The sequence below is a fragment of the Panthera leo genome, chromosome B1 (genome assembly GCF_018350215.1).
Source record: "Panthera leo isolate Ple1 chromosome B1, P.leo_Ple1_pat1.1, whole genome shotgun sequence".
NCBI classification, from domain to species: domain Eukaryota; kingdom Metazoa; phylum Chordata; class Mammalia; order Carnivora; family Felidae; genus Panthera; species Panthera leo.
The window spans coordinates 114,675,990-114,701,745 of NC_056682.1; the positions used below are offsets into that span (position 1 = coordinate 114,675,990).

Consider the following 25,756-nt stretch of genomic DNA (forward strand, 5'->3'; position numbering starts at 1 on the left):
TATGTACCTTAACTTCTCCGACTTTCAGTTCTATCACCTACAAAATAACATCTTCTTAACAGAGTTTCTTTAAGAATTATGTAAGCATGCCAGTAAAGCATGAAGTAAGTATGGGGCCAGCATGAGGAAAGGTTCCAAACTGTGGTTGTTCATATTCTTATCATGATTGCTTCTATATAAGGAGCACTATGGAAGAATCAAGGAAAGGGCTGGTCATTCTTTGGAGCATATCCTCAATGGGGGAACTACCTGGCATACTAGGCAGGATTATTCCTCATTGTACAGGTCTGCTCAGACATTTAGCATCCTGGCCACATGGCAAGGCCAATAGCACCCTCATCATTGTGACACCCAAACATGCACTTATACATTTCCAAACATGCCCTGGAAGGAGTCATTACCTTTTTTGAGAACTGCTATTCTAGAGGGACCATCTTTATTAAGAAGCAATGTAGTTCTTGGGGCACCTGGGTGGCTCAGTTGGTTAAGTGACCGACTCTTGGTTTCAGCTCAGGTCACGATCTTGTGGTTCATGAGATCGAGTTCCGCATCGGGCTCTGTGCTGACGGCACCAAGCCTACTTGGGATTCTCTCTCTCCCTCTCTCTACTCCCCGCCCCCACCCCCCGCCACTAGTGAGCGTGTGTACACACACTCTCTCTCTCTCAAAAATAAAGTTAAAAAAAAAAAAAGAATGACTCTTTGTCTTTGAGAGTACTCAAAGATGAGACATATTAAGCCTAGTGGAAGAGAGAACACAAAAGGGATGTTCAGCACAGTTTGAATCTTTCCCTGATGAATCCCAGTATCAAAATGCCCAAGCTCACTATTCAGGGCTCAAGTCAAAAGGCAGAGCTACATCTCTGCAAGTAGCTGAGCAGAAAGGAGCTCTGCCTTGAAGCCACCTCTTCAGCCAGGCTCACAGTTTCTAAAGTTGAAATAGAAGGTAGACGTACGGGGCACTGGGTGGCGCCCAACTCTTGATTTCAGCTCCAGTCGTGATCTTGAGGTTCACGGGATCAGGCTGCACACTGACGCCTGCTTGGGATTCTCTCTTCTTCTCTCTCTGCCCCTCCCCCGCTCACGCGAGCACATGCAACGCATCCTCTCTCTCTCAAAATACATAAACTTAAAAAAAAGAAGGTAGACATATAAATTCAAACAATAACCTTTCCGCTACACACTGGACAAGGGCACTTGAGTCCATGTCTACAAAACGTAAAAACTACATCGCAAACAAAAAAGATAACAGTAACAGAACAAGCCCTTACACCAAACCGACATAAGATCTGTTCAGAGAAAAGCTCTAACTCATCATTGCCTAAACCCACATCCTTCTCTGACAAAGTATTCAAGTCTGAACACTACTTTCGTGTTGTCACAGGTCTTAAACGGGCAGAACTTCCTTCTACTTCTGAATTTGTTCTCCAGAAACTAACAGTGTTTTGGTGAGGTCAGAAAAGAAAAGATACGGGGTCTTTGCCCTTCTTTAGTGCTGAAACATAGAGAAGGAGAATTTTCTTAACCTCATTTTACACACAGAATGACTGAGGCACTGAAAGATGAGAAGCAATGTTCATTGGTGGGAGCTCCAATAAACTCCATAAACTCCAGATCTCTTCTTCCTGATCCAGCACTTTGGTCCCCATTCCGTAAGTCACAGACGCACATTACTAAAATGACAGACACATCCTGTTGAAGAATCAAGCTCCACCCTCTTTCCGGTCTCCCTCTCATCTGAGCCTGACCCGGACCCACTGCGTTGCTGGGTCTGCTGTCAACTGCAGAGGAAGAATCTGCTCAGAAGGAGATGTATTTACACCCTCTTCTTGGGCACGTTCTTTATCTCTTTGAAATGATTATATTAAATGGATGTGGGGCTAAAGTTAGACCATATCTTCCAGTCAGGATGGGCTTCTTAGAATCCTTCGGTAAAGCAAATGTGAAACTCTGCATTAGGCTCACAAACATCAGAAATAATTCCATCTTTGCCAGCTGTTCTCCCATACACACGCGCTTCCCTAAAAATGAGAAAAGAAAGTTGACACTATAAACATCACCCTATTTCCTATCTCAAGAAGGGCAATTGGCAATGGTATATGAAATATCTCAATTAAGTGTTTTAAATGCAGATATGGAGAGTTTTAAAACAAAATGGTCATATATACCTCATGGCCTCCCAAAGTATACGCTGGTCCGAATTTCTACACACTAAGTTCACATTTTAACTCCTACTCATGAAAACTTATCCTCATTCGAGACAGGAACTAGAGACAGATCTAGGCAACCCTGTCTCCTCCATACCTTCTTATGGCTTTCCTTTGGTCTTAACTGGAAGATTAAAGAGAGAATGAGTCAGAAGACAATGTTTGGAGCATTCCTTTCTATAGACAGAACCCTACATGTGCTCATACAGGTTTCTAAAAGAGGGACTGGTGAGATTAGCAAACCCAGCCTCTCAGCCACCAGCACAGCAGAAGGTCACAAGTTGCTCTTAACTCCAACAATTTCCTGGGACTCAAACAATCACTTGGGCAGCTCAGAAAGGAAGATTTCTAGTCATATCTCGGGATTTAAAACCAACTGCTTTCATTTTGTTTTTAAAATCTGAAATAAATGCAGGGGGGCTGCATTTAATCTCAATTATTTACCTCTTCTCTTATGTTTGCTTGTCAAGATGGAAATGTTTTTAAAACAGTTTTAGCATGAAATAATAAAAGATTCTTTTAGTCTTCCCTCTTCAATTATGCCATTTAGAAAATAAAAGTTTAACTGACCTATCCCAAAAGGAATAAATGTTTCTTTTTTAATAAGTTGTCCCTGATCATCCAGAAATCGATTAGGGTAGAAATCATCCGGTTTCTCCCAAATGGCTGGGTCTCTGTGTACTGACCACAAGTTGGGTAATATCATTGTGCCTTTAGGAATGGTATATCCTTGGAGCACTAAAACAAACAAAAAAACCAGTGTCATTCAACTAATAGTTCGCGGTAAACATCACTATCTGAAAAAAAAAAAAAAAAAATCCGGTTACATATCTAGCTACTTAATTTGTGGAGACTAAACACTGAGGTACTTGAGGGTTGGGACAAGATGCTATCAACACCATCTCAGGACGCCAGCCTGAGATGAGGCACAGGAACTGCTTTAGTAGACACAGAGTTAATGAATCAAATCAAACCATTAAAACATTGTAATTAAGAGAAAACACTGAAACAGAAATCATAGGACATTCCAGGTAAACTTCCCAAAGAATTACAAATTCCTAATATAGTTGACCCTTAAGCCATGTGGGGGTTAGGGGCACTGAGCCCCTGCATAGGTAAAAATCTGCATATAACTTTTGATTCCCCAAAACTTAACTCATAATAGCCTACCGTTGACTGAAGCCTTACCAATAACATAGGTGATTAACAAATATTTTTGTATTATTTACTGTATTTTTATAATAAATAAAGTAAGCTAGAAAAAAGAAAATGTTAGTAAAAAAATCACAAGAGAGGGGTGCCTGTCTGACTCAGTCAGTAGAGCATATGACTCTTGATCTCAGGGTTGTGACTTCGAATCTCACATTGGGTAGAGATATTACTTAAAAATAAAAGTCCTTAAAATAAAAAATTAAAAAATAAAAACTTTGCTTTAAAACAAAAATCATAAAATACATTTACAGTATTGCACTGTAAAAAATTGGCCTATAAAAGGACCCATGCGGTTCAAACCTCATGAGTCAACTGTATTTTATGGTAGTAAATGATAAAATAATTAGTATATATATATTTTTTATGCATTCAAGATATACCTAACTTTTTCTTAATTTCTTCCATATTTCTAGGCTATGCAGTTCATTCATGAATTTTTTCAAACTACTGCAAAACTCTAAAACTTTTCCCAATACATTTATTGAGAAAAGTCCATGTGTAAGTGGACCCACTGTAGTTCAAATCCATGTTGTCCAAGGGTCAACTGTACACGGAAGTCAACACTGCTTTTACCACTGACAAGTTCATGTGCACCTTAAACAACACCCAAGATACTGCACACACAGTGCATCTAACTAGCACAAGAAAAACCATGAAGTGATCCAATGTCATTTATAAGTTCTTGCCTCTTACAACTGTCTTATAACCATAGTTAAGCTCATTACATCATGGGCTATCTCCAGAGGAGGGAAGTTCCTTGTTCTGAGGAATTTTACATAAAGTCTGAGTGCTTACATGTCAAAGACATGACCACAAATGGACACATTTCAATGTAGGTGTGAAGTTGACACAGGTGCCTTTAGAATCAGATGGGCTCTTCTAATTCTTTAATATTTATGCTTCAGTTGTAGAACTCTAAGAGGTAAGGTAGGATAATTCCCAGTTAAAATGCTTAATTTCATTTTAGGTTAGCTCTTCTGACCTCCAAGAAGACTGAGAGGTGCCTTTGTTAATTCTGGAGTTTTTTCTGCCAATACAGCCATCTTAAATGGCAGCGTAATTTGTCTGACAATGTAAGTGTGCATGCTCTGAAGTCTAGAGAGCTATTTATAAAACAAGCTGTGCTGGAATACCAGGATGTGAATAATGGACAACTGAGGGCTGAAGCATCCACTGGACATTTAATTACCCACAATACAACGTTACACCCTCAGGAGAATCAAGCTGGGCAATGGTCATCACGCCCTCACCTAAACTTCTTTGGACTGGAAGGCTGGGATTCCCTCAAGGGCATTCAAAGGAGAAAGACACTGGACTTGCCTGTTTTCTCTGAGGTCATATGAGGAATGGCAAGTGGCACCACCACAGTCAGCCTCTGCACCTCCATGATGGTGGCTTCTGTGTAGGGCATCTGGGCCTTGTCAGTGAGGGAAGGGACTCTGTCAGCACCAATGACCCTTTCAATTTCTTCCTGAACCTTTTCTATTAAAAAGAATTAAAAAAGGAAAGAATAACAAAGAATAAACCATAAGATAAGCCAGAAGAGTTGAGACTGCCTTCTCATGCATACTTCCCATATGTGTGTCATACACACAAGCGATAAGTTGGCAGTTTGGACCTGACTCAGCCTCAGAGCATAAAGCATTGGTCATATATTCCAAGTAGAGGCAGTTAGTCCCAGGGACCCTGTACCACCCTGTGACTTTGAAGGATAGCAGAACAGATAGAAGGGTAAAGGAGAAAGCATTCTGGATTCAGGAGTACTCTCAATCATTCTTTCATATGGACACTTGTTTTGACTCTCTAAGCTTGTATGTGACAATGTGAGTTATCCCAACAGGGCCCCCAGTGATCCCTGCCCCTTGGTGTTCGCGTCCTTGTACAGTCCCCCTCCACTCTGTACTAGGTTGATCTGTGTGACCAACAGAGTAAAGGAGAAGTGACACCATGTCAGTTCTGAGCTTAGGTTATAAAAAACACTGTGGCTCCTGTCTTGATACTTGTTCTCTCTTGGGTCACTCATTCTGGGGGAAGGCAGCTGCCAAGTCAAGCAGCCTTGTGGAAAAGTCCAAGCGGTGAGGCCTGCAGCCAATAGTCAAGGGCATGAGTCATCTTGGAAGTGGATCCTTCAGTCTCAGTCAGTCCTGCAGATGACTGCAGCTTCAGCCAACATCTTGACTATAACTTCATGAGGAATCCTAAGCCAGACCAGCCAGGCTAAGCTGCTCCTGGATTCCTGATCCTCAGAAACTATGTAAGATAGTAAAATGGTGGTTGTTTTTAGATGCTAAATGTTGGGATAACTTGTTACTCAATAGTGAACAATAATGCAGAAGGCATAATCTCATTTACAGTACACAAAAAATGGCCCCTCAAAGATGTCCACACCCTAACCCCCTGGAACCTATGAATATGCTCCTTTATGTGGCAAAAAAGACCTCACGGCTGTGATCAGATTAAGGGCCTTGAGTAGGGAGGATTACCCTGGATTTTCTGGGTGTGCACTAATTACTTGGGTTTTAAAATTGGAGAACTTTCCCCAGTTGAGTTTAACGTTAGAGGGAGATGTGACTAAAAGAAAATGATCACAGTGCTTCAACATCGCTGGGTCTGAAGATGGACAAGCAGGGCCAGGAGCCAAGGCAGCTGGAAATGGATTCTCCTCTAGAGTCTCCAGAAAGGAAGGCAGCCTTGCCAACATCTTCATTTTAGCCCAATGAGACCCAGAAGTTTAAGATAACAAACTTGTGTTGATTTAAGTCACTAAGTTTGTGGTTGTTATAGAAGCAGTAGAAAAGTAATATATACTGTCCTCTTTTGTATTTTTCCATTATGAACTGCCAGACACTCTGTGAAAGTCACAGAACTTCTCTGGGTCTTCGTTCTCCAGTTTCAAAACAAGATGACTGGGTTCAGACAATCATTATGATTCCCTTCAGCTCTGAATTGTCCTTCTTCTCTAAAATTCTTCCTCTCTATATATTTCACACAGAATCAGACCTGTAGAGATTTAAAGCAGGGGCAAGCAAGTATGACATTAGTCCCACTGGGAGTTTTTCTGTTAATACCTTACCAACTCCCTATGAGGTTCAAGGATTTCCATTTTGTTTCCCAGCCTGAAGACATTGCTCAGAGCTAGAAGCTACAGCATCACCAAAGTTGCTGATACTGATTTAAATAGTCTGGCTTTGGGGAGCCTGGGTGGCTCAGTCAGTTAAGCATCCGACTTTGGCTCAGGTCATGATCTCTTGGGTCATGAGTTTGAGCCCCGTGTCAGGTTCCGTGCTGACAGCTCAGAGCCTGGAGCCCGCTTCGGGTTCTCTCTTCCTCTCTCTCTGCCCCTCCTCTGCTCCCTCTCTGTCTCTCAAAAATAAACAAACATGAAAAAAAAATTAAATAGCCTGGCTTTGCCTGAATAAAGGAGACATCTGTTAATTACCTTGTATGTCGGGGTTCAGTGACATATAAAGAAGGCACCAAAGCAAGGAGTTAGTTGTGGTATCAGTTCCAGCAATGAAGAGATCCCCAATGATATAAAATAAATAATCTTCATTAAAGCTACTATTGCTATTATTTTTTCTCTCCTCGTCCACGTGGAGAAGGTACATGTCTATGAAATCCTGAGGATTCTCCACATCCAGAGACTCTCGATGGTCTTTGATGATTTTTTTAAGGAAAGTGGTAATATCCTTTTCAATCTGTCTTAATTCTTTAAATGGTCCAAAGGGAAGATAATAAAGCCAGGAGCATATGTTGACCAGGAGGAGCTGGGTGTTGAGACAGATTTCTAACGCTCGTGACATAAGATTGAGCATTTTCTTAAACTCACTATTGGTATAATCAAAACGCTGGCCAAAGCACAGGGAGCAAATGATGTTAGAGACAGCATTGTTGAGAATGGGGAAAGGGTTGAAGGGGTCTTCTCCATGCTTCTGCATTTCCTCTTTTATATATTTAAACTCCTCAATAATCTTGGGTTCCAAGCTAAGTTTTCCCAAGCCAAAATGACGAAGAGTTGAATGAGAGAACTTCCTCTGTTGTCTCCAGACTGGACCATAATGTGCAAATACAATCCCTGCAAAAGGACACCAAGAAAATGTAAGAGAGAGCGATGCCTGATAACACTTAAAAGGACTTACAATGAAGTGTGTCCTGTATTTGTCAAGTCACGTGTGCAAAGTTCATCTACATACAGGTAGAGATCGCCAGCCAAGAAGAATGATTAGCGAAATTATCAAGATAGCATATGTTTCTAATAATAAAAATCCTATACAATATAGCTTATAGATAGGAACCCCCAGTGAAATGAAAAGCAATGAATTTCAATTTTTACAGTGTAAATTTCTTTTTATTTATTTTAGTCTTAAATTTTTTTTTAATTTATTTAAATTCAAGTTAGTTAACATATAGCGTAGTATTGGTTTCAGGAGTAGGACTCAGTGATTTATCACTTACATACAACACCCAGTGCTCATCCCAGCAAGTGCCCTCCTTAATGGCCATCACCCATTTAACCCATCCCCCCACCTACCCCCCCAGCAGTTTGTTCTACGTATTTTATTTATTCATTCATTATTATTTAATTTACATCCAAGTTAGTTAACATATAGTGTGATAATTATTTCAGGAATAGAATTTAGTGATTCACCACTTACATGTAACACCCAGTGCTCATCTCAACAAATGTCCCCCTTAATGCCCCTTTGCCCATTTAGCCCATCCCCCCACCCCAAATCCCTCCAGCACTCCTCAGTTTTGTTTTCTGTATTTAAGAGTCTCTTATGGTTTGTCTCCCTCCCTGTTTTTAACTTATTTTTGTTTCCCTTCCTTTATGTTCATCTGTTTTGTATCTTAAATTCCACATGAGTGAAGTCATATATTTGTTTTTCTCTGACTTATTTCGCTTAGCATAATACCTTCTAGTTCCATCCACATTGCTGCAAATGGCAAGATTTCATTCTTTTTGATCACTTAGTAATATTCCATTGTATACATAAACCACATCTTTTTTTATCCATTCATCAGTCGATGGACATCTGGGCTCTTTCCATACTTTGCTATTGTCAATAGCACCGCTATAAACATTGGGGTGCATGTGCCCCTTCGAATCAGCACTCCTGTACCTTTAGATAAATACCTAGTAGTGCAATTCTTGGGTCACAGGGTAGTTCTATTTTTAATATTTTGAGGAACCTCCATACTGTTTTCCAGAGTGGCTGCACCAGTTGGCATTCTTATCAGCAGTGCAAAAGGGTTCCTCTTTCTTTAGCGTAAATTTCTGAATCTTATGTTTCATAAGAGTAAATCCAGGCTTAAAAAATATTTCAGGCTGGGGGCGTCTGGGTGGCTTAGTCGGTTAAGCATCTGGCTCAGGTCATGATCTCGTAGTTTGTGGGCTCAATCCCTGCATGGGGCTCTGTGCTGACAGCTCAGAGCCTGGAGCCTGCTTCAGATTCTGTCTCCCCCACTTGTACCCTGTCTGTCTCTCTCAAAACTAAACAAATATTAAAAAAAAAAATTTCAGGCTGGATATACCCATATTCTAAAGATTCTGAAAAGAAGGAGGCAGGGACAATACCTGATTGTGCTGACTATTAAAATCCCAGCATCTGGCATCATTCTGAGTATACAGGAGGAGCTTGTCAAATATTAGCCAAATAAATCAACAGTCCCACTGGACTATAACATTCACCATCAGTTTGCAACCGAATAGCTGGCAGGTAATCTAAAATGTCTGTTGTCAGCAACAGCCCTAATTTAAAAACATCTGAACTCAAAAGTCGTCCACAACTCTACCTCATTTGATTCTCACTTATGTTATACATCTCCCACCATCAAACCCAACAGAATTGTTCCCAGATGTATCAATTTGTTTTCAAATATTCCTTATTTCCTGTCCCCTCTTTCACCCTTTTATTTTCCATGGTGCCCTTTATTGTTCCAGCTGGTTCTCCTTCTTTGCCATTTTTAATCTACTTCATTTCTGCTATCTTTGAGTATCACTTATTTAACAAATATTTCTGAATATTGAGTCAGTGCCAGGGACCGGGATGCTGTGAATCCAGCTGAGGATGAAATACAGACCTTTCTCTGTGGTTAAATCTTATCACAATATTTAATACCTTTACAAAATGCCTCTCAATGTAAACATCTGTGTGGTCAAATGAATCAGGCGATTTATCAGCTCTGCTTTTATCCTTGGACTCTGCCACACATCTGCTCAAATCTGCTGCTTCTAGGCCTTCTATTCAGGTGTGTGATGACCTCTGTGGGGCATCACTAAGGAATTATTTTAGATTCTCCTGTGCTGAACCCATTTCCAGGATTCTACTTCTTCCTCTTTCTTGTTTCCTTCCCTTCTTTTGCTAAAGCAAAAATGCATGGGCAGCAAATTTCGAAAGATTTTTTTAGAAAATGTGTTTATTCTACCTTTTCTACTTCCTCAGAATTTTGAAGACATTGCTAAGAGTGGTTTGGTAAGTCATAAAACACGTACTTTGTCAATATGACTAGATTTGCCAAATTACTCTCCAAAGTGCTTAGAGCACATTGTCTTAATTACTGTTACTTTATAAGACAGAAATAGACTTCACAGTGAGTCTTAACATCTAATAGGGAAGTCCCCCCTCCTTATTCTCTTTCAACATTGCTTTTTAAATTATTCTTGGCTCTTCACTCTTTTATAAAACTTTAGAGTCAGCTTGTCAAACTCTATTAAAAAAAACTTTGAGGTTTTCATTGGAATTGCATTTAATTTATAGATTTGAAACTGTCTTCCTTCTGATAATTGAAACTGCTTGCAATAAAAAATAAATCCAATTTTGGTTATACAGTGTTTTTATGTTTTTTTTTAATCGATGGATTTGGTTTCTTGTATGTTTTCTTAAATTCATATTCAGAAATGAAATGGCCAATAAATTTCTTTTTTCTCATAACGTACTTGTCTGGATATACTGGCCTTCTAAACTAATCCAGGGTATATTCTTTTTCTCTGGAAGAATTTGTGTAAAATTATGTTCCTTCTTTTTTCTTTTGAGTTTATGCTTTTATTCTTTTCCAGATACATAAAGTTGGCCATCTAACTTATTACTTTTCAGACTTTTACCCTAATACATAACTTAGGGAGCTACATTTGCCTTTGGGTACCGCATTAGCTGCAGTCCACAAGTACTGTTTGCAAGTATTTTCATTATAATCTTAAGTTAAAATTTTTTTCTATTATGATTTTTTGCCACCTAAATTAATTTGTCTTCTACTGATTTTTGACGTTAATGAGGCTTGCTTTTTAGCCTAGTATGTGATCTATTTTAATACAATTTCCAATTAAATTCAGAGAATTTTTATAGACTCAATTGTGGGGTACAGGGTTCTCTATATGTCCAATACAAAAAAACCTGATAACCATTGGAATCAAATGGTACATTTGTACAAAGGTACAAAATCAAATTTTGTATCCTTAGCAAATTTGATCTTCCTGCTCTCTCTGTTATTCAAATGCTTATGTTAAAATATTTTGCTATAATGGTACATTTATTGATTTCTCTTTGCAGTTCTGTAAGTTTTGCTATAGAATTTTGCAATGTAGCTGCTTATATCTGTTAACTTATCTTTGCTGTCAGATACCTATATATGCTAGAGAACACTGTTAGGTATATGCAAGTTCCAAGTTATTATATCTTCCTCTTCCTGTTCTCATCATGTAATTCACTAATTCTTAATAATAAAGTTTGACTTAAAGTATATATTGTCAAAGTATATATTTTCTTTTAAAAATATTTTTTTAATGTTTATTTATTTTTGAGAGACAGAGTGTGAGTGGGGGAGGGGCAGAGAGAGAGGTAGACACAGAATCTGAAGCAGGCTCCAAGCTCTGAACTGTCAGCACAGAGCCCGAGGCAGGGCTCGAACTCACGAACCTCGAGATCATGACCTGAGCTGAAGTCAGATGCTTAACCGACTGAGCCACCCAGGTATCCCAACAGCTTTTCTTTTTAAAGTATTATCTTGGTATAACATTTTCCTTTCTTTCACTTTGAATTTTAACGTACACTTATGTTTGGGGTATTTCTCTTTTTGGAGGGAGGGTATGTCTCTTTTAAAATAACATACATTTGGGGACACCTGGGTGGCTCAGTCAGTTGAGCGTCCAACTTCGGCTCGGGTCATGATCTTGCAGTTCATGAGTTCAAGCCCCACGTTGGGCTCTTTGCTGACAGCTCAGAGCCTGGAGCTTTGGATTCTGTGTCTCCCTCTCTCTCTGCCCCTTTCCTGCTCACATTCTGTCTCTCAAAAATGAATAACTGTTAAAAAAAATTAAAATAACATACATTTTAATTTTTAAAAAATCCATTCTAGCAATCTATCCTTTAGCCAATTTAGTTCATTTATACTTAATATAATTATGAATTTATTTCTAATACATTATTTTGAACTTTACCTGGCTGTATCTATTCTTTTTTCTCCTTCCTTTCTTGCCTTCTTTTGCATTAGAGAAACAAAGTGAATACTCACCCTTAAATTTTTAATACAGTTACTTAAAGTCCAGAATAATGATCAGCAAGCTTTAGCCCACAGGTCAAATCCAGCCTGCTGTCTCTTTTTATATGGCCAGTCAGCAAAGATGAATTTTTGCATTTTTAAATGGTTGGGGAAAAAAACAAAACACCATTTCATGATATATGAAAAAAATATGAAATTCAAATTTCAGGGTTTATAAATAAAGGCTACTAGAACACAGGAGTTAACGAGCCACTATAATTCATTCACATATAGTCTATGGCTGCTTTTGTACTAAAATGGCAGGGTACTTGCAACAGGGATTGGAAGTAGCAGAGAACACCTTCTCTGCCAGAGTCCAGGCCAAGACAGACAATTTTCCTTATTTTCTTTTGCTAGTGGCCAGGTTTGTTGGGTGTTCCTTGTCAAACTCAATCTCACACTCAAAGGGAAGCTCTTCAAGAGTCTTCTGTCTACAGCAACTTTTCATCTTGTGTGATGCAAGATCATAGATCTCTGCCCTCACTCCACCCACTTCGCATCCCTGGCCAAGAAGTCATTTAAACCCAAGATTGTTCAGGGCACCTACTTTCTGTTTTTTGGCACCTACTTTCTGTTTTGTTTTTTTTTTTTTAATTTTTTTTTTCAACGTTTTTTATTTATTTTTGGGACAGAGAGAGACAGAGCATGAACGGGGGAGGGGCAGAGAGAGAGGGAGACACAGAATCGGAAACAGGCTCCAGGCTCCGAGCCATCAGCCCAGAGCCTGACGCGGGGCTCGAACTCACGGACCGCGAGATCGTGACCTGGCTGAAGTCGGACGTTTAACCGACTGCGCCACCCAGGCGCCCCTACTTTCTGTTTTTTGAAGGGGTGGGTATGGTGAAAAGGGACAGTCTAACTATATTTTGTATGCATTTCAAACAATCACTGTTCCAGCCCACTGGCTCATACCCATCTCCTGTTACCACTGGTATCTCCAATTCCTGAGACTTTCTGGGGTTCTGCAGGATAAACTGTCTCACACTCCACTAGTACCTGCCCCCAGTGTAGACCAATTAGGGATGGTCATCCTCCACTCTATGAAGTCATTTGCCAATCCGATGTCTACTTTTTGTCTTCCAATGTTGTGACCCAGAACATTGTAGATCCATTTCATCCTGGGTGGAGTGTGTGCTTCTGTTAAAAGTCCCTCTGGTTTGAGATGGCAAACCAACACATGAAAAAATGCTCAACATCACTCATCATCAGGGAAATACAAATCAAAGCCACAATGACATACCACCTCACACCTGTCAGAATGGCTAACATTAACAACTCAGGCAACAACAGATGTTGGTGAGGATGTGGAGAAAGAGGATCTCTTTGTACTGCTGGTGGGAATGCAAACTGGTGCAGCCACTCTGGAAAACAGTATGGAGATTCCTCAAAATATTAAAAACAGAACTACCCCCTGACCCAGCAATTGTACTACTAGGTATTTACCCAAAGGATACAGATGTGCTGTTTTGAAGGGACACATGCTCCCCAGTGTTTATAGCAGCACTATTAACAATAGCTAAAGTATGGAAAGAGCCCAAATGTCCATTGATGGATGAGTGGACAAGAAGATGTGGTATATATATACAATGGAGTATTACTCGGCAATCAAAAAGAATGAAATCTTGCCATTTGCAACTATGTGGATAAAACTGGAGGGTATTATGCTAAGTGAAATTAGTCAGAGAAAGACAAATATCTATGACTTCACTCATATGAGGACTTTAAGACACAGAACAGATGAACACAAGGGAAGGGAAGCAAAAATAATATAAAAACAGGGAGGGGGACAAAACATAAGACTCTTAAATTTGGAGAACAAAGGGTTACTGGAGAGGTTGAGGGAGGGTTGATGGGCTAATTGGATATGGGGCATTAAGGAATCTACTCCTGAAATCATTGTTGTACTATATGCTAACTAATTTGGATGAAATTTAAAAAATAAATTAAATTTTAAAAAGTCCCTCTGGTTTGGTCTGTGATTATCAAGACAAAAAAGAAGTGGAAATGTCTTAACCATTCCTGAAACTAGAATACTCCCTTTAATAAAGCCCCGTAAACTATTTCCTAGGCAACCACAGCTTAGTCACTCTTCCTGCATTTAGCCATGGCCAACTCTTGCTGCTTTCAGCATTCAGAGGCTAAGCATTGTTAGGCCCCCTTCTTTTTCCTTAGAAAGATCCAGTCTTTCACTCTAATTTCAGGATTTGATACTAATTTTAACTGTCGTCTAATTTAAGATATAACATACGACATCTCTGCTTTGCTCTATTTCTTAAGGAACTTTATTTTTCTGTTATTAGGTTCTCAGTCTTTGTGATCTACTCACCATCTTTTAAACTACACATATATATTTTAGAAATATTTTATCTAGTAAAACACCCCTTTACTATAAGCTTTTCCAAAATTTATTCAGAGTCCCCTATATACAAGTTACTTAGGGCATATTGATTTAAAAGAGCCATCGTCTCTCTTTTTAAGATGTTAGTCGTTATGGGAACTTAACCAACAATCCAATATACTGTTGTATATTAGATTGTATTGAAGTTACATATTGTATTGAATGCTGTATGTTGGATTGTACTTTGGCTGCATAGTTAGAATGTACAGTATTGAATGTTTTATGTTGGACTGTATTGAATGTTGCATTGTTGGGATGCACTGATTCAATGTTGTATGTTAGAGGTGTACTGAAGTTGCAGTGTAGACAAAGGAAGGAGTGCCGTGTCAGCTGAGGAAAGGCAGCACTTCTCAGAAGAAAGGACACCTGAACTGATGCTGCATTTGTAAATAAAGATGTGAATAGGGGTGCCTGGGTGGCTCAGTCGGTTAAGCATCTGACTTCAGCTCCGGTCATGATCTCACGGTTTGTGAGTTTGAGTCCCGAATCAGGTTCTCTGCTTGTCAGCGCAGAGCCTGCTTCAGATGCTCTGTCTCCCTCTCTCTCTGCCCCTCCCCAGCTCATGTGCACACATGCGCACTCTCTCTCTCAAAAATAAATTTTAAAAAAATTAAGAAAATTAAAGATGTGTATGAAGGTACATTTTCAAAAAACAACTTGAGCAAAGTTAAAGAGGCTGTTTCAAGAAGGGCTAAATTTTTTTTTTTTTCTTTCTCAAGTTAGCTAACATACAGTGTAGTCTTGGCTTTAGGAGTAGATTGCAGTGATTCATCACTTACGTATAACACCCAGTGTTCAGCCCAACAAGTGAAGAAGGGCTAAATTATCTTTAGAGGGAAATCAGGTTTAGATAAGGCAAGGAAATGGAGAGAACCTTCTCAGAAGAGGCTAATGTTTGAAGACTGGGATATGTGACAACAGGTTGACAGGTGTGAAGTGCAAGACAAAAGAGGTGACCAAAGAGACTGCCTGAGAATGCTAGAATGAGAGGCATGGACAGAATTAATGGCCCAAGGCTTTGAACTTTACAAAACACTCATGTTTTGGAGCCAGAATGGCTTATGGTCCTAGGAGCGTCTGAAAGAGGTTCAGGCACATCCTACAGTTGTTAACATCTCCATTCTTAGCCCTGAAAAGCAATGGTATCTGTGGATGTGTACAAAGACTTCACTTCAAGGAGGATAATAACACTAAAAAATAAAAATGCCTCCAAAGCAAAAATCAGGACTCTTGGGTGGGAATGACAAAAATATATCCTTAAGTAGGTTTGGCAAAGAGGCCGATTAGGCTGCGCAACCAAAAACAAACAAACAAACAAACAAACAAAACAAACCAGGAAGAGCTAGGGGGTCATCACCTCAGAGAAGACTAAATGCCACACATCTCTTTCTCACTGCACCTATTTTCAAATGCTTTCTGCCTGACTTCACTTTTTCCCATTGCAAACTAGCTTTTCCAAGCATCAGGAGCTATCTTCAGATGCCTAATCTCCCATTTTCCCCACCAGAGAGAAAAGGCCTCTATTCTTCAGATCTCACTTAAAAAAAATGCTGGGGGAGGATTCAAATGCTTCAGTCAGGTATCCCCTGGTGATACCAATTTGGAACACCTTAAGTTTATTTTGTGACTTGAGGTTTCCAGACCATGCCATGAACATAAATTCTTAAGTTTGGTGCCCAGCCTACAAACTAGCCACTGGTACAGAGGTAAGATATTCTGATCAAGTCACCTTTGATCAGGGTTCTAATCCTTGCCTAATCACTGCTGTCAGAGAAGGGAATTCATATAAAGACATGGCATCTCACGTTCCAACCACAGTTAGTGAGTACAAGTGAGTGGCGAGGACGAAGAGCTCCTCAAAAGGGAGTCTTCTACAGAGGAACAGGTGCCACACAGTTGAAACAAAAATCCACTTCAAACCAAACACAGCATAAGCTAAACCAACTGTGATAGATTCTCACAAAGGAATGTTGTACAGCTCTTAGGATCTTTGCAGGAGAATAATTAATAATGCAGAAACATGTTCAGAAAATTGACAAAAACAATTTTAAACAATTCTGAAAACAATTTTAAAGGGTGTGAATACAATTCCATTTTAAAGAAGCAAATACACTGTTTAAAAATGCATGCACATTTTTGCTTTTAATTCCCTTGCCTTTGGGGATGTGTCAAGTAAGAAATTGCTGCGGCTGAGGTCAGAGAGGTTTTTTCCTGCTTTCTCCTCTAGGGTTTTGATGGTTTCCTGTCTCACATTCAGGTCCTTTATCCATTTTGAGTTTATTTTCGTGAATGTTGTAAGAAAGTGGTCTAGTTTCATCCTTCTGCATGTTGCTGTCCAGTTCTCCCAGCCCATTTGTTAAAGAGACTGTCGTTTTTCCATTGGATATTCTTTCCTGCTTTGTCAAAGATTAGTTGGCCACACTTTTGTGGGTCTAATTCTGGGGTTTCTATTCTATTCCATTGGTCTATGTGTCTGTTTTTGTGCCTATACCATGCTGTCCTGATGATTACAGCTTTGTAGTAGAGGCTAAAGTCTGGGATTGTGATGCCTCCCGCTTTGGTCGTCTTCTTCAAAATTACTTTGGCTCTTCGGGGTCTTTTGTGGTTCCATTCAAATTTTAGGATTATGTTCTAGCTTCGAGAAGAATGCTGGTGCAATTTTGATTGGGATTGCATTGAATGTGTAGATAGCTTTGGGTAGTATTGACATTTTAACAATATTTATTCTTCCAATCCATGAGCATGGAATGTTTTTCCATTTCTTTGTATCTTCTTCAATTTCCTTCATAAGCTTTCTATAGTTTCCAGCATACAGATCTTTTACATCTTTGGTCAGGTTTACTCCTAGGTATTTTATGCTTCTTGGTACAATTGTGAGTGGGATCAGTTTCTTTGTCTTTCTGTTGCTTCATTATTAGTGTATAAGAATGCAACTGATTTCTGTATATTGATTTTGTATCCTGCAACTTTGCTAAATTCATGTATCAGTTCTAGCAGACTTTTGGTGGAGTCTATCGAGTTTTCCACGTATAGTATCATGCCATCTGCAAAAAGTGAAACCTTGACTTCATCTTTGCCAATTTTGATGATTTCCTTTTGTTGTCTGTTTGCTGATGCTAGCACTTCCAACACTATGTTAAACAACAGCGGTGAGAGTGGACATCCCTGTCGTGTTCCTGATCTCAGGGGGAAAGCTCTCAGTATTTCCCCATTGAGGATGATATTAGCTGTGGGCTTTTCATAAATGGCTTTTATGATGTTTAAATATGTCCCTTCTATCCCGACTTTCTTGAGGGTTTTTATTAAGAAAGGATGCTGAATTTAGTCAAATGCTTTTTCTGCATCGATTGACAGGATCATATGGTTCTTATCTTTTCTTTTATTAATGTGATGTATCACATTGATTTGCTAATGTTGAACCAACCCTGCAGCTCAGGAATGAATCCCACTTGATCATGGTGAATAATTCTTTTTATATGCTGTTGAATTCGATTTGCTAGTATCTTATTGAGAATTTTTGCATCCATATTCATCAGGGATATTGGCCTGTAGTTCTCTTTTTTTGCTGGGTCTCTGTCTGGTTTAGGAATCAAAGTAATACTGGCTTCATAGAATGAGTCTGGAAGTCTTCCTTCCCTTTCTATTTTTTGGAACAGCTTGAGAAGGATAGGTATTATCTCTGCTTTAAATGTCTGGTAGAATTCCCCAGGGAAGCCATCTGGTCCTGGACTCTTCTTTGTTGAAGATTTTTGATAACTGATTCAATTTCTTCACTGGTTTTGGGTCTGTTCAAGTTTTCTATCTCTTCCTGTTTGAGTTTTGGAAGTGTGTGGGTGCTTAGCAATTTGCCCATTTCTTCCAGGTTGTCCAATTTGTTGGCATATAATTTTTCATAGTATTCCCTGATAATTGCTTGTATTTCTGAGGGGTTGGTTGTAATAATTCCATTTTCATTCATGATTTTATTTGGGTCATCTCCCTTTTCTTTTTGACAAGCCTGGCTAGAGGTTTATCAATTTTGTTTATTTTTTCAAAAAAACAACTCTTGGTTTCATTGATCTGCTCTACAGTCTTTTTTAGATTCTATATTGTTTATTTCTGCTCTGATCTTTATTATTTCTCTTCTTCTGCTGGGTTTGGGGTGTCTTTGTGTTCTGCTTCTATTTCCTTTAGGTGTGCTGTTAGATTTTGTATTTGGGATTTTTCTTGTTTCTTGAGATAGGCCTGGATTGCAATGTATTTTCCTCTCAGGACTGCCTTCGCTGCATCCCAAAGCATTTGGATTATTGTACTTTCATCTTCATTTGTTTCCATATTTTTTATAAATTTCTTCTCTAATTGCCTGATTGACCCATTCATTCTTTAGTAGGGCTAAAGACAAAGGCAGTACATAAAAATACCAATAATGGCTATCTCAGAATAACAATGATCTCAAATGGCTTTCAATTCTTTTTGTAAAGAATTGAAAGGAATTCTTTTTTTTTTTCCTCTTCCACATGTTTTACAATAATAAAAATAAAGTAAAAGTACTTAAATACATTAAATTTGATGCAATTTACATCCATCACATATAAGTTTTCTTCCTCCTGACATAGAGAAGGTGCTATCTACCCAGTGATTACATTTGCCCTTTCCTTCCACGGAGTCATAGAAGTGTTCCTTTTACTGGGAATTCAGGCCCTCTTGCTACGAGTACATAACTATTTCAAATACCTATTTTACTGCACTTACTACAAGATTTGGTTATCCTGTTTTTCTTATTTTAGTTTAGTTTAGTTTTGAGAAAGAGAGACAACGCACACAAGCAGGGAAGGGACAGAGGGAGAGGGAGAGAAAGAATCTTAAGTAGGCTCCACGCCCAGAGCAGACGACCCTGAGATCATGACCCAAGCCAAAATCAAGAGTCAGACATTCAACCGACCAACCCAGCCACCCAGGCTCCCCTACTCATTCATTTTTTTTTTAATTTTTTTTTAACATTTATTTATTTTTGAGACAGAGAGAGACAGAGCATGAACGGGGGAGGGGCAGAGAGAGAGGGAGACACAGAATCGGAAGCAGGCTCCAGGCTCTGAGCCATCAGCCCAGAGCCCGACACGGGGCTCGAACTCACGGACCGCGAGATCGTGACCTGAGCTGAAGTCGGACGCTTAACCGACTGAGCCACCCAGGCGCCCCCTCATTCATTTTTAAATTCCCCAGATGAACTTTCATTTTCTATCTTCATCTCCTAATTTCATTTTGCATCTTGCTCCCCTTTAAAGTAGTCAGTACTGACTGATCTATACTCTGCTCTTAAATTTCTTCCAAATTTCCTTTTATGTTCCATTTTTTTATGGCTCTGCAATTTGCTTTCACTCTTGCTCCAAGTTTCTAGCAATCTCTTAAAATTAGAAATAATGTAATTTCTGGGGCGCCTGGGTGGCTCAGTCAGCTGAGCGTCAGACTCTCAATTTCAGCTCAGGCCATGATCCCAGGGTCATGGGTTCAAGCCCTGATTTGGACTCTGAGCCAAGCATGGGGCCTGCTTAGGGTTCTTTTTCTCTCCTCTGCTCCTTGCCCCTGCTCATGCTGTCTCTAAAATTTAAAAAAAAAAAAAAAAAAAAAAAAAGATCTAATTTCTATCAACAGAGAAATAGATAAATCAACTAATAACAGCTGGAATAGAAATGGTACTTTAAATATATGACATATATAAGTTTTTAAAAAACATACCAAATAAAACTATGTATTGTTTATGAATGTGAAGCAAATCTGAATGGTAGATAAAGAAATTTATATGCTCTCTGAACTTTATATTTGAAATATTTTATAATAAAAATGTGATGTACACAAACCTTTTAGAAGAAATAGACCACACTTAGGGTAAAGCACTTTTGGTAGCCTTGACTCTGACTTTGTAGCTTTATTTTGTATTCCTGCTCAGGAAAGAATCAGGTAGACTGATGAGAATGATGGGCATAGCTAATGTAAAATACCTTTATGGCATATCTAGCTTACTAGAGTTTTTATTGGCTTAAAAAGAACATCACCTTGCCCAAGCATATTTTGAAAAATTCAAATATAATAACTTCCCCACATTCTAGAACTTTTTGGCAATGTGTTAAGTATTTCCAGCCTGTCTCTGCACATCACTGTTTATAAAACATTCCTTTCTCTGCTAGTCTCACCAACTTTAGCACCAATGTTCTTTAAAAATCTTTTAAATTATTTTTTAAATTTTTTGAGGGAGAGAGCATGTGTGTGCAAGTGTGTGAGTGGAGGAAGGGCAGAGGGAGAGGAAAAGGGAATCCTAAGCAGGCTCCACGGCCAGTGCAGAGCCAGACCCAGGGCTTGATCTTACCACCATGAGTTGGATACTCAACTGACTGAACCACCCAGGTGACCCTAAAAATATCTTGTACTAAATATTTAATAATGCTATTGACCTCTAATTCCTAATACTGTTTCTCTTTCTCCTATACACATTTCTCTTCTAGACAATTTCACATTTTCTAATTCTGCCATTGGAAACAGTAGCCAAACAGCGTGAACACTCCTCAAGTAGTGCTGAGCTGCTCAGCCTCTAGCTCTCATGGCCTCTCCTTCAGGCTGATAACTTCAGGCTATCCATTTCTCGATTTGTGACATCTACTCAGAATTTGTCTGGTCCCTCATCCTTTGATGGGCATCTTGAAATAAACTCACATTCTCCCCTTTTATTCTTCACCTTTGAACAATTTCCATTAAAAAAATTCCTCAGCTGTCTCCATTTTCCTATTCAGATGACCTGTTCTCTACTCTAAGTTAGCCCCACAAGCATCTCCTTTGTGACCTATGGTTCTTCCTTTACCTTCTCTTGTCAACTGCCTCCACCACAGCAACTTTTCTCAGCTCACAGCACACTGCCCAACACACACCCATTACAATACCCAGCATCACCTAAAGAACCATAACTGTCTCTTGGGAGAATGAATGCTTTGATTGAGATGCTGAAACACCCAGTCACCCCAGGCTCCCAGGCCTTTCCTACATAAAGATCTAATAATAAGCTGTGATTCAACTAATACTTAGAAACTATCTTATTATAGGGGCAGCGAGGTGGCTCAGTTAGTGAAGCGTTGGCTCAGGTCATGATCTCAAGGTCCTGAGATTGATCCCAAGTCAAGATCCATGCTGAGCATGGAGCCTGCTTAAGATTTTTTCCCTCCCCCTCATTCTGCCCCTCCCCCACATACACATGCTCATGCACACGTGCACTCGCACTCTCTCTCCCTCAAAATAAAAAAGAAAATGCCTTATTACAGATTTTTGAGCAAACCATATATCCACCAAGAAGGACCTCAAAGAAGAAAATCTAATTCACACCTTAAAAATATCTAGAGGAAAAGACAGACATGCAAGAAAATTACAGTATAATGTGTTACGTGCATCAACAGATGTTTGTATGCATAGATTCATTCATTTTTTGATTACCTATTCTGTGCCAACCAGTGGGGATACAGTGGGTAACAACATGAACCAAACCTTTGCCCTCACAGAGTTTATATTCCATTGGTAGGTGGGGCTGGTAATAGGCTAAATATTTTCAAAGTGTTTAATGAGTGAAATATGAAAGAGATAAAATAAGTTGTGATATTGAGCAGTGTCTAAAATAGGACTGAAAGGTGACAATTAGCCTGAGAGAGGATAAGGAGTCAGTCATATGAAAAGTTATTCTAGGCCCAAGGACAATAAACCCAGTAGACTGAGGCAGTCACAAGCTTGCCAGGAATCTGCTTAATTTTTCTAGAGCAGGTTGAAATGTATGAGTCAAGGCAGAATGGAGAGAGAGAGAAAGTGAGAAAGGCAGGCAGGGCCCAGATTCTTCCAGGCACAGTAGGTCCAGGATGGAGTTGGAGGCAACTGGTTTCAGCTGGGGAGCAACATGGTTTGATTCATGGTTTTTTTTTGTTTTTTGTTTTTTTAAGTTTATTTATTTATTTTCAGAGTGAGAGAGAGGAGAGATAGAGAGTGCAAATGGGGGAGTGGCAGAGAGAGAGGAAGAGAAAGAGAATCCCAAGCAGGCTCTGCACTGCCAGCCCATAGCCCAATGTGGGGCTTAAGCCCTTGAACCCTGAGATCATGATCTAAGATGAAGTCAGAAGCTCAACATCTGAGCCACCCAGGCACCTGTGATTCTTGGTTTTTAAAAGAGATCCCTTTGGCTGATGTGTAGATAAAAAATTCGATGGGACACCTGGGTGGCTTAGTCAAACGTCTGACTTTGGCTCAGGTCATGATCATACGGTTCGTGGGTTCGAGCTTCATGTCAGGCTCTGTGCTGGCAGCTCAGAGCCTGGAGCCTGCTTCGGATTCTGTGTCTCCCTTACTCTGTCCCTTCCCTGCTCACACACACACACACACACACACACACGCTCTCTCTCTCTCAAAATAAATAAACATTAAAAAAATTAAATAAATAAAATAAAATAAAATAAAACTGGAGTAGAAGCAAGCAGGCTAGGGAAGTGGCTTCAAGTATCAAATGAAAATGATGGTACCTGGCATGAAGGTGCTGACAATGGAGATGGAAACAAGTGGATGGATATAGAACTGTCTCTGCAGCATTGACAAGACCTGCTGACTGACTGGCAGGGGGTGGGAGGGGGAGGGGTTTCAGCCCAAACAGTGGTGTCATAGAGAAAGGGTAGCTCCCCTCTCCCTGGTAGAGAGGTATGTTGGGGAACACATTCTCAAAGAGGTGACATTTAAGCAGGTTTGAGAAACAGAAAATAGCAAAGATGATGTGGGAAGATTGGAACCTTGTTCATTGCTGGTGGGAATGTAAAATGGTGCAGACGCTGTGGAAAACAGTAGGGTAGTTACTCAAAAAATGAAATACAGAATTGCCATATTATCAAGCAATTCCACCTCTGGGTAACTACTCAGAAGAATTGAAAGGAAGGACTTGAATGGATATTTGTATATGTACCGTGTTCATAGCAGCATTTTTCATAATAGTGAAATGGCAGAAGTATCCAAGCATCCATCAGGGGATAAACAAAATGTGTTATATACATTCCACTGAATAGTATTCAGACTTAAAAAGGCAAGCAATTCTCACACATGCTACAACATTGAAAAAGCTTAAAACATGGGGCTAAGTGAAAGTGTCAGTTACAAAAGAATAAATATTAGATGATACCAATCATATCAAGTACCTAGAATAGTCACATCCATAGAGTCGGAAAATAGAACAGTGGTTGCCAGGGGCTAGAAAGAGGAAGGAGGGTTTTTTCTATTTTTTGTTTTAAATTTTAAATTTTAAATTTTAAGTACTCTCTACACCCAACGTGGGGCTCAAACCTACAACCCCAGGATCAAGAGTCACATGCTCTACGAACTGAGCCATCCAGGTGCCTGCCTCAAGGAGGTTTTTTTTTTTAAAGTTTGTTTAATGGTACAGTTTCAGTTTTGCAAGATGAAAAGTATTCTGGAGATAGTGGTAATGGTTTCATAACAATGTGAATGACCTAATGTCACTGAACTTAAAAATGGTTAAGATGGCAAATTTTATGTTATGTGTATTTCACCACGATGTGTTTAAAAAGAGAGAAAAGAAAAGAAGAGAAAACAGGAGTTTTCCAGGCAGCCATGAGGCTGGAAGAGAATTCTAGGTAGAAGCAGCAGCATGTGTGACGGTGTGGAGACGGTGGCTTACGAACTGTGACATGTTCTTCAGTGGGACATTTAAAATATTATGATCATCACTGCTATTCATTAAAATCCTGAGGGAAAACTCTGGCTTAATCAGACTCTTAAAAGCCTGAATCTTTTTATGTCGCAGTCCACATTCTCCTAGATGTCAGTTTTGTGGTAAAGACACGCTTCCAGGCCCAAGATTGCAAAATTCTGTAGCCCCAGTTTTGCTAAGGGCAGTGAAAAAAGTACTTGTGCAAAGAAACTGGTTCCAAAAGGGAGCTAACTTGGAGAGGGAGTGACAAAAAGCTTCCAGAAGGAAAGACTGATGAAAGGCAATTAAATTAACATATGAACTCAGACAAAAAAGTCTGGGACCTATGCCAGCCAGTAAGACAAAGGGTAAGACTGATAAACAAAGGAGGTGGGAGGATTGGGTTAGGAGAGAGTAAATGTGGATAGTATGTTTCCCAACCATCAAAACTGCCCAACTTGGACTTCCATAAGCAGAAATCACAGAGGTTACAAACCCAGTAAACTAGGTTTGCCAATAGGCTCCTAACACGTTTTCTGGACTTTCTATCTTATGGGGAACTATCTTCTTAAACGCTTTCATTCAGAACACAGAAGGTGTAATGAATATCCCTGCCTCCATCTAACACAGCCAAAGTTTCCCCCTGGGGACACAGCCTTGAGAATGAGGCCTTGTTCTGGAAAGGACAGACAGGAAAGATAGAGCCTGGCTTTCACACGTCTCCACCCGCGCCCCCATCCCCATTTCCCTTCCTCAACTTTCCAGTGGGTTTCCCACTTCTTATCTTGGAATAAGAACGAGTCCCTCATCCATCACAGCTCGATACGATCTTAAAGGCACCAGGAAAAGGAGGCGTTGCCGCCACCCTCCTACTTTGGGGCTGCCTGCGGTGAGCCGGGCTGGGTGCGCGCGGCTGCAAAGGGCACAGGAACCACAGCCCGGTGCACCTGGCGCCCCATGCGCCGCATCGCGCGTTCACACGGCCCGCGACCCTCAAGGCTCCGGCGGCCGAGAAGCGGCTCACCCTTCTCCTTGGTTACGAGGGAGACGAGCGGCACCCGCGGGCGGTCGCTGAAGATCTCGGCCTGTTGCACCAGCGCCTCGCGCACGCTTTGGAAGTCGCTGAGGACCACCACCAGGTAGTGGCCGATGAAAAAGCTGAAGACGTTGCCGTATACGCGGGCCAGGTCGGCCAGGTACAACTGCGGGCCCAGGGCCGAGGGCTCCACTCCTGCGGCCCTCGCCCGGCGCTGCAGCCAGCTCTTCCGTCGGAGGAACGGTGGCAGCAGCACGAAGCCGAAATTGCCCACCACGGGCCAGGGCGTGGGTCCGGGGGGGATGCCCCGCGCCCGGTGCCGCCACAGCCAGCTCCAGCCGAGGAGCGCCGCGAGGCCGAGCAGCAGCAGCAGCGCGCCGCCGATGGAGTCCAGCCGCAGCAGCCCGGGAGGCGCGTGCAGCAGGCGCAGAGGCCAGGGCGAGACCTCGGCCGGGGGCTGCGGCAGCCCGGGGGAGGCCATGGCCTGCGCGCCGGCGTCCCCAGCCTCGACTGCACCGGCTCACCCGAGGCTGACCCCGGGGAGAGCGCAAGCAGACACCAGCCGGAGACGCCGCCTGCGGAAGACTAACTCCACGGGAAAGAGGAGGGGCAGGGAGGAGAGCGGCGAAGGGCGGCCCGGATTGGCTGCGCCCACCGCCTTCCCCGCCCTCG

At 40.7% G+C, this 25,756-nt stretch overlaps 1 protein-coding gene across 1 annotated transcript; it reads right to left on the reverse strand.

Annotated features, from left to right (window-relative positions):
* Positions 1-669: 669 nt before the first annotated feature.
* Positions 670-25,650, reverse strand: LOC122217970 (cytochrome P450 2U1). Its single transcript, XM_042935734.1, has 5 exons — positions 25,073-25,650; positions 6,858-7,493; positions 4,739-4,900; positions 2,777-2,944; positions 670-2,020 (listed from the first exon to the last, which is right to left on the reverse strand). Exons 1-5 carry the CDS (start codon positions 25,563-25,565, stop codon positions 1,842-1,844), a joined length of 1,638 nt encoding a protein of 545 aa, XP_042791668.1. The 5' UTR covers positions 25,566-25,650; the 3' UTR covers positions 670-1,841.
* Between the last annotated feature and the right edge of the window lie 106 nt (positions 25,651-25,756).

Coding starts and splice junctions, on each gene's coding strand:
- LOC122217970 (XM_042935734.1), bottom strand. CDS start 25,565: ATGGCCTCCCCCGGGCTGCCGCAGCCCCCGGCCGAGGTCTCGCCCTGG. Junction 2,945..4,738: donor TATGACCTCAGAGAAAACAG/GCAAGTCCAGTG, acceptor TGTTTGTTTTAG/TGCTCCAAGGATATACCATT. Junction 2,021..2,776: donor ATTTATTCCTTTTGGGATAG/GTCAGTTAAACT, acceptor TCTCATTTTTAG/GGAAGCGCGTGTGTATGGGA.